The 16001-nt window shown below is 51.8% G+C and overlaps 1 protein-coding gene and 1 long non-coding RNA gene across 5 annotated transcripts in view; one reads left to right on the forward strand and one right to left on the reverse strand.

Annotated features, from left to right (window-relative positions):
- Positions 1 to 16001, forward strand: part of TGIF2 (TGFB induced factor homeobox 2) — a 19886-nt gene continuing 3885 nt past the window's right edge. Inside the window, exons 1-2 of one of the 4 annotated variants that reach the window (XM_070381684.1) lie at positions 1 to 151; positions 3846 to 4071. In XM_070381684.1, coding sequence (XP_070237785.1) covers positions 3880 to 4071 — 192 coding nt within the window. In that variant the 5' untranslated portion in view covers positions 1 to 151; positions 3846 to 3879. Of the gene's footprint in view, positions 246 to 1014; positions 1155 to 1275; positions 1521 to 3845; positions 4072 to 16001 lie in introns of those variants that run through there. The other 3 variants (XM_070381683.1, XM_070381685.1, XM_070381686.1) reach the window with 3 other exon arrangements.
- Positions 10884 to 16001, reverse strand: part of LOC138990457 (uncharacterized) — a 17585-nt gene continuing 12467 nt past the window's right edge. The window contains exon 3 of the long non-coding RNA XR_011466590.1: positions 10884 to 11537. This is a non-coding gene — a long non-coding RNA (uncharacterized lncRNA). The remainder of the gene's footprint in view (positions 11538 to 16001) is intronic.

The following is a 16001-nucleotide window of genomic DNA, read 5'->3' on the forward strand; positions in this document are numbered from 1 at the left end:
GCGCACCGCGCTCCGCACAAAGTTTGTTTTCTCCCTCCGGGCGGGTGGGGGAGGGCGAGCGGAGCGCCGAGGGGAGGAGAGGGGATCTGACGTCAGGCCGCGAGGTGCTTTCCAGCCGCGAGCTGTCAGGCCCGAGTGTCAGGCCCGGCAGGTACGCGGCGCGCTCCCCCGGCGCCCCCCGCCCCCTGCCGGGACGCCCGGGACCAAGCCCGAGGCCGCGTGGACGGAAAAGCCGCTTGGGGAAAGTCAGTGCGGGGCGCCGGAGTTGGGGGGGCCGGATGGGGGCGGGGGGGCGCGCGGACAACTTGGAAAGTTTCTTTCTCTCGGCCCGGCGGGGGAGGGGGCGTCGTCCTAGCGCGTGCGATTGTGGGTGTGTGAGCCAGGGTGTGTTTGTGAGTCCCGACTGCGGTGTGCTGGTGGGGGCCAGTCGGGGTACGGGGGGGGGCGCGGCTCTCCCGCCCTCCCCCCCTCCTCCCGGAGGAAGTTCGCTCGGGGCCCCTCGGTGGTGGGGGGGACCCAGCTCCCGAGGATCCCACCCCGGGAAAGGGCCGCCCCAGCCCCGGGGTCGGGGTTGAGCGCGCGGGGGGCGGGTTTGTTTGGTTTCAAAAGTGCACGTTGCTAACCGCCGGTCGCCCCCCCCTCCGCCCCCCGCCGCGGCCGAGCCAGGGAGGGGCCCCCCGAGAGTGACAGCTGCGGGTGGGGGCAGCGGGAAGGTCTCGGAGCTGGGGGGTGCCGGGGAGCCCGCGCGAGTTCCCTTTTCCTTTGGAACAAAGGAAAGTCTGTCTCTGAGGCATCTGTCACTCCCGGGCGGGCCAAGGGAGCGGGGCGCGTGGGGCCGGCGACCCGAAGAAAGTTTGTGCGCGCCGGGTCCTTCGGGCAGGCCGAGTCGGAGCCGAGCCTCCCTCGAGGGGGGGGAAGCGCGCCGTCCCCGGGGCAGGGGGCGGCCAACATGGAGTCTGGGCGCAGGGCTGGTGGGGGGGGGGGCGGTGCGGAGGTGGGAGCCCAGCCCCCTCCCCTCCCCCTCCGGGCCGAGTTCGGAGCACAAAGCCGAGCGCGCAGGCTCGGCCGGCCCCGCGCCCCGAAGAGTCAGCCAGCGCCGAGCGGCGGGGGAAGGGGGGTGGGAACCAAACTTTTTCCTGCCCCGGGACAGACACGTGAGTTTTCTTTCTTCCCGAGCCCCCGCCCCACGGGGGTGGCGGACCGCCGGGGAGCCGAAGCGCCGAGTGTGACGCAGGGTGGCGGGGGGGTGGGGGGAGACGAGGGGTGCCGGCTCCCCGAGCGCAGGCCGATTCCCCCGCCGCCCCGTGAGCCATGTGCTCCGACTCGGGTCTGGGCCGCGGGGGAGGCTGCGCGCTTTGTGTGAACTGCTGGGAACGCCGCGCGAGGGCTCGGCCCGGGGGAGTGTCGGCCGAGCTGCGGGGAGTTGTCAGAAAGTCGATGCGGGAGTGCTTGCAGGTCCGGCGTCGTGGAGTGGTGCCCCGGGTGTTGTGTTCAGAGGGTGCTGCCGCAGGCCAGTGAGGGTAAGAACTGATCACTGGTGTGATGCCGTCGGGAGTTTTCCCAGTCTGAGAGTTCGTGGCGGGGTGAGTCGTTTGGAGTTCTTGGGTGGGCGTATATCCAGGAACTGGTTGCGTGGTACCAGTTGTTCGTGCTGGAGGTGGGATTTGTAAACTGTGTGTCTGCTGGATTTGTCGGTGTAAATCGTGGGGGTTCCAGGAGCTGAGCGATGGGTTGGTGCCAGTTATCGGAGTGCTGTTAAGAGTTGCCTGGTGTGAGGCTGGGTGGGAATGTGGGGTGTGAAGGTGGCGAACCTCCCGGCTTGGGGTTTGTGAACGGTGTCTGCTGTATTTGTCGGTGTATATCATGGCTGGGGCGCAGACACTGCGGTGGGGAAGTCTGTGCAGGGTCATCTCCGCAGGCCACCCACTGGAACCCTGCAGACTGGGATTTGACTGGCAGCCAGGGTGGAATTTGTGCAGATCACCTCGGGTAAACTCCCAGCCTGCCAGGGCTGCATCCTTGCCTGAGCTCAGGTCCTGACTGCCCTGGCCAGCTAAATCTCAGAAACCTGACCTCAGAAAGCAGCCTGCTGTTGGTGCTCTCTGCGGAGCGGCATCTCTCACCAGTGCCTGTCTCACCTCCAGGTGGCCTGGCTGGGAGAGTAGACCCTTCCCTCGAAAGCCTGGCCTAGCCAGCCCAGATATCTGGGCTCTGGCCCAAGTCGAGGAAACAAAACCTGGGAGATGCCAGAGTCTGCTGGCCCAGACTGCGAGGGAGCTGTTAAAAGGCTGAGGAGGGAGGAGCCTTGAGATTCTGGCATCAGCTTGTCCTGGAACTTTTGGTTTTAAAAATGTAAATCTCTTATTGCCTTTGCGGAGGAGAGCTTTGGCCGGGGAGGGTGCGGATGAGCAACTGAGTTGGGAGTGTCTAGGGAAACACCTTCCTTCCATTGACAGATGACTAGGAAGCGCAGGCCCAGAGAGGGAAGGTTGGTTGCCCCAGGTCACACAGCCAAGCCGGAGGAACCAGAGCCTAGCCTTTGCTCATTTTTCTGGATTTTTGAGGCACTGATTGCTAGGGTTTCCAGACTCCACACTGGGTCTTGGGAGACCTGGGAAGCAAGAAGGCATGGGGGCAGAGCAAGCTATCAGGGTCCAAACCGTGCTTCCATACCATATCCTGGAGGTCAGATTCCGCCCCCCACCCATAACAACTTTATTGAGGTGTAATTCACATACCATACAGCTTACACTTTATTTTTTGGGTTGCACTAGGTCTTCGTTGCTGCCTTGGATGGTGGGGGGCTTCTCTTTGTTGTGATGCGAGGGCCTCTCATTGTGGTGCCTTCTCTTGTTGGGGAGCCGGGCTTAGTAGTTGTGCACGGGTTTCGTTAGTAACTCTTCGGCATATGGGATCTTCCCTGACCAGGGATCAAACTTGTTTCCCCTGCATTGGCAAGCGGATTCTTATCCACACTATACCACCAGGGAAGTCCCCAGCTTACACATTTAAAGAAACCAATCAATGACTTTATTACCTGGAAAAGAAACTTCGTACCCTTTAGCAATCACTCTTCTGTCCTCTTCCAGCCCATTCTGAACATTTCATAAAAATGGAATTACACAGTATGTGTTTTTTGTGACTGGGTTCTTTTACTTAGCGTGGTATTTGCAGTTTCATGCATAGTGTAGCCTGTATCACGACTTCCTTTTTACAGCCAAATAATATTCTACTGTATTATGGGGAGACCACATTTCATTTATCCATACATCTGTTGGAGGACACTTGGGTTGCTTCCACCTTTGACTATTATGAATAATGTTACTATTAATGAATAATGTTGTACAGGTTTTGTGTGGACATGGGTTTTCACTTATCTTCATAACCAGCTACCTTAGGCGTGAAATTACTGGGTCCCATGGTAACTGTTTAACAGCCATAGCATCTTGGATGACTTTCTGAATCTCTCTGGGCCTTCGTTTTTCTTATCTATAAAAGGATGATGATATTACTGTCTCCCTCACAAGGGCATGTGTGAGGACTGAATGAGATAACAAATGTGAAGTGCTCAGTACAGAGCATAGAAAACAGGCCTCGGTGGTAGCTGTCATTACTGTCTGGTTCTATTTATTATTGATCTGCCATTTGTTTCAATAGTTTTTTCTGGCCTGATGAACTAGAGACACTTTAGGCTCTTCTTCTACCTTGCCCAGGCTTTAGCGTGGCCTGGGACTGAGTTTCGATTACCCCATTTTTGGCGTCCCAGGCTCTAATGACGTGCTGAGGAAAGGGTCACAGGCAGCGCATGGTAATAATGTCCCCATTTCCTTTGTCACCTGTTTCAGACTTGCCTGGGGTCTCGCCTTGCCCCTAGACACCATGTCAGACAGTGACCTGGGCGAGGAGGAAGGCCTCCTCTCCCTGGCAGGCAAGAGGAAGCGCAGAGGGAACCTGCCCAAGGAGTCAGTGAAGATCCTCCGGGACTGGCTGTACCTGCACCGCTACAACGCCTACCCTTCAGAACAGGAGAAGCTGAGCCTTTCTGGACAGACCAATCTGTCGGTGCTGCAGGTAAGCAGGGGGTCACAGGAGACTCAGGTTCTGGTCCCATCCCAGGCCTGTCACTGACTCAGCTGTGTGGCCTTGGGCTGGTCACCTGCCCTCCCTGGGCCTCAGTTTCTTCTTGGGTCAGGTGAGAATAGCCAGCCTTTCTGCCTCACGGGAAGACAACTGCATGAAGACTTCACAGCTAGATTTCAGATTCTGGAGTGTTCTGAAGAGGCAGGGAATTGCTATTAATGTCTGGGTGTCATCATCAGTGCAGGAGGCCAGGAGAAGGTGAAAAGGCAGTGAGTGGGCTTCGGCCTCTAGCCCCAGACTGGTGCTTCGATGGCAGTTTGGTTTCCAGGGGCAGCTGGTGATCTGCAGATTGGTTAAAAAGGAGTTGGAATCACAGTGAAGGAAAGGGCAGAAGGGAGAGGTTCTGGGGTCAAAACCCCATTCTGCCATGCAGGAGTTGTGAACCACACTTTGATTTCCCATTTGTAAAGTGGGGTTAGACTGCCTGACTGAACTGCTGTGAGGAAGAGATTCAGAACTGGCTGTGAAAGTGCTCTGTAAACCACAACCATGAAGATGCTCAAAGGAGCCTGATACCCACTTTTGGTCAGAGTGAGGGGAATTAGCTACTTTGGATTGTCCCTGTTGCCAACCTGCAGGTGTGTTTGTTGTTTTCATGATGCTGAGGTAAGACACCGACCCAGAGCCGGCCCCCCAGCCTAGCAAAGGCCCATCTCCCTGCCCACCACCTCCCCTTCCACGCCTGTTCTTCCCTGGCCCGTTACTCCAGCCCATGGCCCTACCTCTCTTTCCCTTACCCGGCTCCGAACCTCCCACATCTTCCAGCTGTTTTCCCTCTTTTACAAAGCCTCATGGTGAGTATTCAGCCCTCTGAATTCCTGTCACCTGACTTTATACCTGCTGGGCAGTGGTTAATCGGAGTCTGTCTGTGAGAAAGGCTCTAGAGTTACAGACCCTGACTTAGATCCCATCTTCTCCACAAGAGGAAGCCTGGACCTTGGCCAAGTCACTGCCTCCTCTCTGAGCTTCGTGTTTCCTCATCTGAGAAAGGGAGATGTTGGGAGCACTTTGATAGTAGGTCAGGGTGCGAGACCGAGAATTCAAGGCTTACTGGAAGGTGTTTGGCAAGGGCGGTGCTTTTGCTCTCCCTCTCATCCTCTCCTAGATCACAGGTCTTGCCCAGCAGTTCCAAGACCCTCTGTACCGACAAGCGCTATATGCTGGGCAGAGCTGGGGCCCCGGAGAGGATCCAGACACAGGCCTACCCTGGGCCGTGTCTAGTCTGGAATGGGACAGCTGGGGAAGACCTGGTCCCTGATGTTTGGGAGAAGTGATCACCGCTGGGACAGATGGCAGCAGAGATGAGGGCAGGGCTTCTGAGCAGGCCTGGAGCCTCAGAAGGCCTCCCAGAAGAGGTGGGCTTTAACTCACAGGATATAGAACAGCACAGGCCAAAGACAGGCACCTAAGAGCCAGGATTACCTAGGAAGCCTGCTGCCAGTCTTCTGCCCGTAGCCTTGTCCCTCCTGTCTCTCGGGCCCTTGAACTCTGCAGCCTCCGGGCCATCTCCCTTGGTTTCTTTTTGGCCTCTCTTGAGCCTGGCTCACTCTGGCAAAGCATCTTCTCATGCCCTCGTGCTCTGACTCCCCAGCCTAGGGCGGAGGCCGCTGCTGTGTATTCCAGTAAGCCTCTACCTGTGCTGCTAAACCACCTGTCACACTTTATTGAAATTGCTTGTTATCAAGGACACTATTTCTCAAGCCTAAATCATGTATTGGCTTCTCTTAAAGAAAATATTTTTCATGGATTTGCCTACTTCACAGTGTTGACTTGAGTAATTTTTATCACATTCTTTAAGCATGTACAAACATAAAACTGGGTTTAAAAAAAAACAAAACTTGCTTTTGGTCTTATAGACAACTGTAAAATAACCAGTTTTCCGAGGTAAAGAAATGTAAAAGGAAGGCGATCCCACCCAGCTGCACTGCTGTCAAATGGTGGGTGCCGTGCTGCTGGCTGCACTGTGAGCGGGAGACACGGGCGCTGCCTGGCGCGAGCTGGGTGGCCAGAGGCCACGGCACTGCTCCTTGTTACCAAAATGGAAACACAGGACCAAACCGTGCTTGTGCAGAACTCGTGGGCCCCTCAGATGCCACACCCCCAGATCCCTGCATTACAGAAATGTAGGTCTGGGACACGGATTAGCTGCTGCAGACTGGAGGCTTCTTCGGAAGGGCCGGCTGGGTCTCGGCATCCCCTGGTGGGAGGGGTTTCAGAGGTGGCCACCCTGCACTAGAGTCACGCTGAGAGTTAAGGAGCAGTCTGGACCGTGGCGCGTTTTTTTTTTTTTTTTTTTTTTTTTTGACTGCATCAGGTCTTCGTTGTAGCATGAGTACTCAATAGTTGTGGTGCTTGGGCTTAGTTGCCTCACAGCATGTGGGATCTTAGTTACCCGATCTGGGATCGAACCTGCATCCCCTGCGCTGCAAGGCAGACTCCCAACCTCTGGGCCACCAGGGAAGTCCCCTGACTGGCATTCTTGATGAAAACTGTACTGTGAATCCCAAGCAGCGCCAGCCGTACACCCCTTCTTAAAGGTCTCTTCCTGACTGATAACACGTAATTTCTCCAAGCTGGATCCTTCCTTCTCTAAGGCGTTCCCCTTGATAGCCCTTTCTCAGCTCGTTTGCTCTCACCAATCCCTATACATTTGCTGTTGTTTAGATGCTCAATCATGTCTGACTCTTTGCGACCCCACAGACTGTAGCCCACCAGGCTCCTCTGTCCATGGAGTTTCCCAGGCCAGGATACCGGAGTGGAATGCCATCTCCTTCTCCAGGGGCTCTTCTTGACCCAGGAATTGAACTGGCGTCTGCTGCACTGGCAAGTGGATTCTTTACCACTGGAGCCACCAGGGAAGCCAGTATTTCAGGAATATTGCTCCTCTCCTACCCTGATTGAGCCTGGATCACCTGTCCCTCCTCTGCTGAAAACCCTTCAGTGGCTGCTGTGCCGACTGCATAGCAGGCCTCGTCTCTGGCCTCCCATGTTCCCGTCACCCTGACAGATACCCAGACCCCTTTGCGCCCGCCCCTGACCAAGGAGACTTCTGACCCCAGAGGAGCTCTGTGCTTCCACAGCACCAGGACTGGTCAGCATCTGGAATTGACTGATGGCCTTTTTTTAAAAAAATTGATTGGTTTATCTGGCTGTGACTGGTCTTGGTTGCTCCATGTGGGATCTATTTCCCTGACCAGGGACTGAACCCAGGCCCCCTGCATTGGGAGTTTGGAGTCTTAGTCACTGGTGCTGTGCTTAGTCACTCAGTCTTGTCCGACTCTTTGCCTGCCAGGCTCCTGTGTCCATGGGGATTCTCCAGGCAAGAATACTGGAGTGGGTTGCCATTCCCTTCTCCAGGGGATCTTCCCAACCCAGAAATTGAACCCAGGTCTCCGCATTGCAGGCGAATTCTTTACCCTCTGAGCCACCAGGGAAGCCCTGAATGATTTTTAGAACAGTAAACTCCAGAAGCCTAGTCTTATTTATCATACATTCTAAGTGTTAGCTTAATGCCATGTATCTGGTAGGTGCTCAGTAAATAATTCTTGAAGTGACAAAGTGAAGATTAAACTGCTGGAAATGTCAACAGTGAGGACTTCTAGAAATACGGAAATGCAGTGGCTCCTCAACCAGGAAAAGTTGGTGTAAGCCAGTCCCTGGAGGCATCTCTTTTTCCTGTATTTAGTTTTTAAAATTTCCATTATTTATTAAGAACATTTGCAAATAACCCCAAAAGTAAGAGAGAATATTGTAATACACCTCTGGCGTCGGTCACCTGGCTCCAGCCAGCATCAACGTTTTGCCAAGCCTGTTCACTCCCTCCCGCGACGTCCCTTTTGATTGTCTCCTTTAACTGGCCCAGGAGCAATCTCATTAGCAAGTCAATGAGTCATTTAACTAACTGGTTTGCTGGTACTTGTCCCCGGGCTAGGCAGTTGCAAAGGTAAAAGCAAAAAGTCATTTGTGAAGGATTTTCACAGGTCCCAGTGACACCCTCTAAGCCCAAGTTTTGCTGTTCTTTCTAACTGTTCTTAGGGGCTGCCTGCTGGGGAGGGAAGGTAAGCGTGGCAGGGAGGGGTGGCCCGTTTCCCTCCACCGTGTGGAGTATTGATGGCGGTGTGCTCTGTGCGAGACCTGATGCTGTGTCCTGGAAACACCACAGTAGGCACTGCCCCCCACCCCCCAGGGGGAGGGAAGGCATTACTCAAAGGACTAAGGATTCAGTGTAGTTATTACCAGTGTGGTGTCAGCTGAACTGCCCTGGTAGGCGAGGCTTCTCTCAGGAAGCTGAGTCTGACTGACGGGAATCCTGACAGACTTGAAGGATCAGGGAGGTGGGGTCAGCAGTCCCTCTGGTGCTTGTCCTGGGCCAGAGAGGAGCCAAAGCTGTAGTGACCTGTTGCGTGGCCAGGGGTGGCCTGGCCCTGCCCTGGCATGCATAGGCATGACCCTATGAACTGCAGCCTGCCAGCCTCCTCTGTCTATGGGATTTCCCAGGCAAGAATACTGGAGTGGGTTGCCATGCCCTCCTCCAGGGGATCTTCCCAACCCAGGGATCAAACCTGTGTCTCTTAACATCTCTTGCATTGGCAGGCAAATTCTTTGACCACTGAGCCTTACCATTCGAAGCTACTCTCTTTACTCCAAAAGGCTCCAAAGCCAGGCTCCCTGCTTCTTCCTGCATGCAGGTTACCACTGTCTTCCCACCTTCAGGCTTTTCATCTGTATGGTCTGTTTTGTTCTCTGAGCTTTTGTGTAAAGCTTTTTTGCTTAAACACGGGGTTTGGTCCACTAGGACAAGTTAAACCAGTGGGCTACACCAGTGGTTCTTCAGCTTGGGTGGCAGAATTCTGGAAAGCTTGCTTAAAAATACACATTCCTGATTCCACCCTCCCCTATCCCCCATCTATAAAGCAGAATATATAGTTTTTAAAAATCACGCTTGAGGTGATCTAACCCAGCCAGCTGCCTTTAGGAGCACCCAGATAGGAGTGGTCACAGCTCAGGTGGAGGGACCAGATGTTTGGGAAGGGTCTTTCTGCGCCCTCATTCTTTCCCCTCTTATTGCTTCTGTCTTTAACAGTTGAAAAGACTTCCTAAAGTTAAAGCACTCCGGGGACTTCCCTGGTGGTCCAGTGGTTAAGACTCTGTGCTGCCAATGCAGGAGACCTGGGTTTGATCCCTGGTTGGGAAATTTAAGATCCCACATGGTGCATGACACAGCCAAAAAAATAAAAAGCACTCACTTGCCTTCAAAAGACCTACTCTGATCCTCATGGCCTTCATCAACTCCCGAGTGCCCCTCCCACTCCCATTTGCCACAGTGATTCCTTCTGTGTCTTTCTTCTGGGCCACTGATTAAAAAAAACTTGTGACAGGGCGGCAGCCTTTCAGGCAGAGCCCTGCTTTATGGTAGGGACAGTCTTCAGGCTCCCAGCCTGTGTTTTGGCATATCAATCATAGATTCACCTTGGCATTCTCCTTCCCGCTCCTCAAGGACCTTGAGCTGGGGCAGGTCACGTGCTTTTTTTTCTCCTGATCTAAGCTTGGGTTGAGCAGCCAGAGGGAGCTGCAGAAAATCCACACAGCCCGTTATCACGGCTGGCATGGTGGTACACTCGGGCCTTGGGCCCTTCCCCCACCTCCCTCAGCTGTGCATTTCTATCGGATGAGAAGACAAAACAGACAGTAAGGAGGCTGCCAAGTTTTCCGCAGGCCGGGGTGAGCTTGGGGAGGGGGGTATTCTTACGCTGTTCGCGTCTCAGAATTAGAAGCCAAAATGGGAGGTGCAGCTAGAGGCTAGGTGCCCACGCATCTGCTGGTAAAGCCAGGCTCCCCTCCACACGACTGCACTCAAAACAGAAACACTGGTCCCTTGCTTCTCTCAACCCTGGTCACGTTTCTTCTACATCCGGGATAAGGGGGAGAGGTGCAGTGCTCTCCTGGGGCACAGGTAGATGGGGAGGCAGCTGGAGACAGAGATGGAAGCCTCTGAGCAAGGACGAAGGGCCTCGGGCTGACTGTCTTCAGTTCTTCACCTGGTTGTTGCCTGAAACCAGGCTATTTGGACCACATCCCAGCCTTTGCACTTGTTACTGAATCTCTCTGGTCAGGGCTCTGTTTCTTCAACAGCCTAAATAAAATGGAGCTCATCACAGAAGCTGTCTCATAAACTTGTTTAGTCACTAAGTCGTGTCCTGATTCTTTTGTGAGCTCGTGGACTGTAGCCCCACCAAGCTCCTCTGTCCATGGGATTTCTCAGGCAAGAATACTGGAGTGAGTTGCTTCTTCCTTCTGCAAGAGATCTGCCCAGCCTGGGGATCGAACCTGTGTCTTCTGCATTGCTGGCAGGTTCTTTACCGCTGAGCCACCAGGTAGAAGATTAAATGAGTTAGTTCGATGGGAGATGTTTGGATCAGCAGCGCGGTCATGTAGAGGGGAGCCTGGCTTTACCAGCAGATGCGTGGGCACCTAGCCTCTAGCTGCACCTCCCATTTTGGCTTCTAATTCTGAGAAGTGAACAGCATAAGAACACCCCCCTCCCCAAGCTCACCCTGGCCTGCGGAAAACTTGGCAGCCTGCTTACTGTTTTGTCTTGTTCAACAAGTGTCTGCTTTTAGGATTACGATGATGACTTCCAGCTCTCCATTTTGTTCCTCTGTTCAATAAGACACAGCAAATGAGAATGAGGAGAACAGGAGAGCCCCTAAAGCCAAAAGACCTGGACTTGAACCCCAGCTCTGTACTCGGAGGCGGTGTGACTCGGGGCACGTTCTTTCATCTCTGAGTTCCGGGTCCCTCTAGTACATTGGGGATGCTGCTTACTACCGTCCAGGCTTGCTTGCAGATTAAACGTATCACAAGTGAGATGGTTGGCATGGTACCTCGTATCAAAGTCCTTACTTCCTTCATCCTCTTAGCCTGTTCAGTCTTACGTCTCCCTCAGGGCTCTCCTGCCACTGCAGCCAAGGTGATGGAGGTGATGGAGTGAGCAGCTCAGCCCCTGTCAGCTGACGGCTGTTGTCATGTGTGTGCTCGCTTGTACTGAGAGGACCAGAGAGGTAAGGCGGAGTAAGTGAGAACCGCAGAGGCAAGGTCCTTCTAGGCTGGAATGGAGAGGAAGAGAAGCCATGAGAAGGCTTTGGCTCTGCCTTGCCCAGGAGTGTTCCCAGCCTGACAGGACCTGGAGTCCAGTGCTGTCCTTGGATCACCTGTAGAGCAAGTGTGGCTGCTGGGCAAGAAGCCATGCCAACTCCAGGCGCCAGCTCTGGTCATAGGTAGCTATGCCTTTGACTGAGTAGTGGTACTCAAGGCCTTGCCAATATATGAGCCAAGAAAGGTGATGGGGTAGAAACTGGTACAGGAGCCCTGAGGAGCCTGGGCCTTTGGTCCATTACCTGTAAGAGGAACGTTAGACATTTTTGCAGCCCACACAGTTCCCAGCATCTCAGCACAAGGCAGGTGTGTGTGTTTGGGGTGGGGGTCCTGTCATTTCCTTCCCCTACAGCAGCTGCTACATGCTCTGTAAGTTATCTGTTGATAAACTAGGAGGAGAGAAAAGACAGGACCAGGAGAAGACTTAAATTGAAGAAAGTAGGGAAAACCATTAGACCATTCAGGTATGACCTAAATAAAATCCCTTACGATTATACAGTGGAAGTGACAAATAGATTCAAGGGATAAGATCTGATAGAGTGCCTGAAGAACTATGGACAGAGGTTCATGGCATGGTACAGGAGGCAGTGATCAAAGCCATCCCCAAGAAAAATGCAAAAAGGCAAAATGGTTGCCTGGGGAGGCCTTACAAAAGGCTGAGAAAAGAGAAGTTAAAGGCAAAGGAGAAAAGGAAAGACATACCCATTTGAATGTAGAGTTCCAAAGAATAGCAAGGAGAGATAAGAAAGCCTTCCTAAATGTTCAGTGCAAAGAAACAGAGGAAAACAATAGAATGGCAAAGACTAGAGATCTCCTCAAGAAAATTAGAGATACCAAGGGAACATTTCATGCAAAGATGGGTACAATAAAGGACAGAAATCGTATGGACCTAACAGAAGCAAAAGATATTAAGAAGAGGTGGCAAGAATACACAGAAGAACTATACAAAAAAGACCTTAATGATCCAGATAACCATGATGGTATGATCACTCACCTAGAGCCAGACATCCTGGAATGCAAAGTCAAGTGGGCCTTAGGAAGCATCACTATGAGCAAAGCTAGTGAAGGTGATGGAATTCCAGTTGAGCTATTTCAAATCCTAAAAGATGACGCTGTTAGAGTGCTATACTCAACATGCCAGCAAATTTGGAAAACTCAGCAGTGGCCACAGGACTGAAAAAGGTCAGTTTTCATTCCAATCCCAAAGAAGGGCAATGTCAAAGAATGTTCAAACTACTGCACAATTGCACTCATCTCACACACTAGCAAAGTAATGTGTACGTGAACCATGAACTTCCAGATGTTCAAGCTGGATTTAGAAAAGGCAGAGGAACCAGAGATCATATTGCCAACATCCACTGGATCATAGAAAAAGCAAGAGAATTCCAGAAAAACATCTATTTCTGCTTTACTGATTATGCCAATGCCTTTGACTGTGTAGGTCACAACAAACTGTGGAAAATTCTGAAAGAGATGGGAATACCAGACCACCTTACCTGCCTCCTGAGAGATCAGTATGCTGGTCAGGAAGCAATAGTTAGAACTGGACATGGAACAACAGGCTGGTTCCAAATCAGGGAAGGAGTACGTCAAGGCTGTATATTGTTACCCTGCTTACTTAACTTATATGCAGAGTACAGCATGAGAAATGCCGGGCTGGATGAAGCACAAACTGGATCAGGATTGCGGGGAGAAATACCAATAACCTGAGACACGCAGATGATACCACCCTTACGGCAGAAAGTGAAGAGGAACTGAAGAGCCTCTTGATGAAAGTGAAAGAGGAGAGTGAAAAAGTGGACTTAAAACTCAAGATTCAAAACTAAGATCATGACATCGGTTCCATCACTTCATGGCAAATAGATGGGGAAACAATGGAAACAGTGATAGACTTTATTTTCTTGGGCTCCAAAATCACTGCAGATGGTGACTGCAGCCATGAAATTAAGACGCTCGCTCCTTGGAAGAAAAGCTGTGACCAACCTAGACAGCATATTAAAAAGCCAGAGACATTACTTTGCCAGCATGCCATGTAGTCAAAGCTGTGGTTTTTCCAGTAGTCCTGTATGGATGTGAGAGATGGACTATAAAGAAAGCTGAACGCCAAAGAATTGATGCTTTTGAACTGTGGTCTTGGAGAAGACTTGAGAGTCCCTTGAACTGTAAGGAGATCCAACCAGTCCATCCTAAAAGAAATCAGTCCTGAATATTCATTGGAAGGACTGATGCTGAAGCTGAAACTCCAATACTTTGGCCACCTGATGCACAGAGCTGACTCATTTGAAAAGACCCTGATGCTAGGAAAGATTGAGGGCAGGAGGAGAAGGGGACGATAGAGGATGAGATGGCTGGATGGCATCACCGATTCAATGGACATGAGTTTGAGTGAACTCTGGGAGTTGGTGATGGACAGGGAAGCCTGGCATGCTGCAGTTCATGGGTCACGAAGAGTTAGACACGACTGAGCGACCGAACTGAACTGAGGAGGAGAACCGACAGTGTAGAAACTGGGTCGGGCCACTCACGGGCGAGGCCGCTTCGGTGGTTAACCATGGTGCCCTGGCCTTGTGGGGTCAGCCCTGCCTGCTTCTGTCTGTTCCGTACACCATGCCCTTTCCTGTCTCTCAGGCCCTTGACATTTGCCGTTCCCTCTGTCTGGAACATTCTCCCCTCAGCTTTCTGTATGGCTGGCTCTTTATAATCCGTCAGGTTTCAGCCTTCCCATATCCTTTATCTACAGAAGTCTCTCTTATCCTTATATACTACCTTTTTATTCCTATCTGCTTGCTTCCTGGCACTTGTTGGCAGTGATGGTGATGTTTGTTCACTGCCAGTCTCCACAACCAGATGGACTTTAAGCTCCAGGGGACAGAGTGTGTATCTGTTTAATTCACAGAAGCACCCCCAGCACCAAGAACTGGCCTGGCACACTGTATTCACTCCGTAAATACTGAGTGAGCACGAAGTCCTGAAAGGGAGGGCAACAGGAAGGTGAGAAGTTCTAACTTGACCATACCAGTGAATAAAATAAGTTGGGCTTTGGGACTCTGGTATCCTGAGAGAAAGATGCCAGAGAGTAGGGGTTGTTGTTCCTTCAGATCCAAAGGGCCAGGCTTAGGGAGCCCTGGCTGGAGGTGGACTCCTGCCTGACTTCTTCAGGCTCAGCTTTATGTATGTTCTTGAGTAGAATGGGAGTTGATCAAACACATAGAGCTGATAAAACCGTTAGCAGAAAATTGTGTAGATGTATGGCCCACAGGGTCGCCAAGAGTAGGATATGGTTGAAGTTATCTAGCATGCACGCACGCACACACAGTGCTTAAATGGCTACTGCCGATGAACCCTTCTCAACGAAAACACCTAGAAACATGCCTAGATGTGTGGGTGTGGACCACGCTTCAGCCATGCTTCATCACCAGCATGCTCCCACAGTCTTTCTTCTCTGCAGTACTTCGTGTTAGCGGGAAAGGGATTCAGCCTCTTTCTTCCAGCAGTAGCTCCTCCAGTGGAGGGCAAGAGGGAGAAGGACATGGAAAAAATGATAAGGGGTTGTATTTGCCTGTTTAAGGAAAAACAGGTATTTATGAGCTGACACTAGCTATGCAGCTAAGAAACTGTTTCCTGGTCTAATCCATAGCTTTTAAAATAATGCCCAGGTGAGCTGTTACAGGATTGATCATGTTACTCCAGGCTGTTAGGAGTAAATGAGAGGAAAGGGGATATGAGAGGCTGGTGGTGTAGATGCCAGCAGTCATGCCATAATTAGGTGCCTTCTCCTCGCGGGTGTACAGAAACTGTTCACACTTCTAAACTATTATCTGCCCTCATGGTGTCATTCATTCAAATATAAAAAACTGTTAGGCCCTACAGCAGCTGTGGTCTTCCCTGGTGGCTCAGATGGTAAAGAATCTGTACGCAATACAGGAGACCCAGGTTTGATCCCTGGGTCAGGAAGATCCCCTGGAGGAGGGAATGGCTGCCCAGTCCAGTATTCTTGCCTGGAGAATTTCATGGACAGAGAAGCCTGGCGGGCTGGGGTCGCAGAGTCAGATATGACAGATCAGCTAACACACTGCAGCAGCTGTAGGTGGAGAGATGTGTTTTGAAACCATGTCCTCTGTCCAGCCCAATTTAGATCAGCCAAGACTTGTAAGAGTAGGCCTTCTCCAGATAGAGAAGTGGGTGTTGCAGAAAGAACGAATGTCATGTGCAAAAAAGCATGGAGACTTTTTTTTTTTCTTTTTTAAGCACAGGGCCTCAACAAAGGCTGGTGAGCAATTTCACACTAAAAATTATACAAGGGCTGGAAAGATAGGCCATGAACAGGGGAGGGGTTTAATACCCAGGCCCAGGAGTCTGGACCTGATCCTATAGGTGGTAGGAGACAAATGGCAGTTTTCTAGAACAAGGATAATAGTGTTGCATTTTACTTTACTTTTTAAAAAATATTTTATATTTTAGGTGCATTTGGTCTTAGTTGCAGTACACAAACCATCTTTGTTGTGGCAGGTGGGCTCTGTAGTTTGAGGTCCATGGACTCTAGTTGAGGCGCAGGCTCAGTAGTCACGGCACGTGGGCTTAGTTGCCCTGCAGTATGTGGGATCTTAGTTCCCCGACCAGGGACTGAACCCACGTACCCTGCATTGAAAGGCGGATTCTTAACCACTGAACCACCAGGGAAGCTCTGGGATACTGCATTTTAGAAA

The sequence above is a fragment of the Bos mutus genome, chromosome 13, assembly GCF_027580195.1.
Source record: "Bos mutus isolate GX-2022 chromosome 13, NWIPB_WYAK_1.1, whole genome shotgun sequence".
Lineage (NCBI taxonomy): Eukaryota > Metazoa > Chordata > Mammalia > Artiodactyla > Bovidae > Bos > Bos mutus.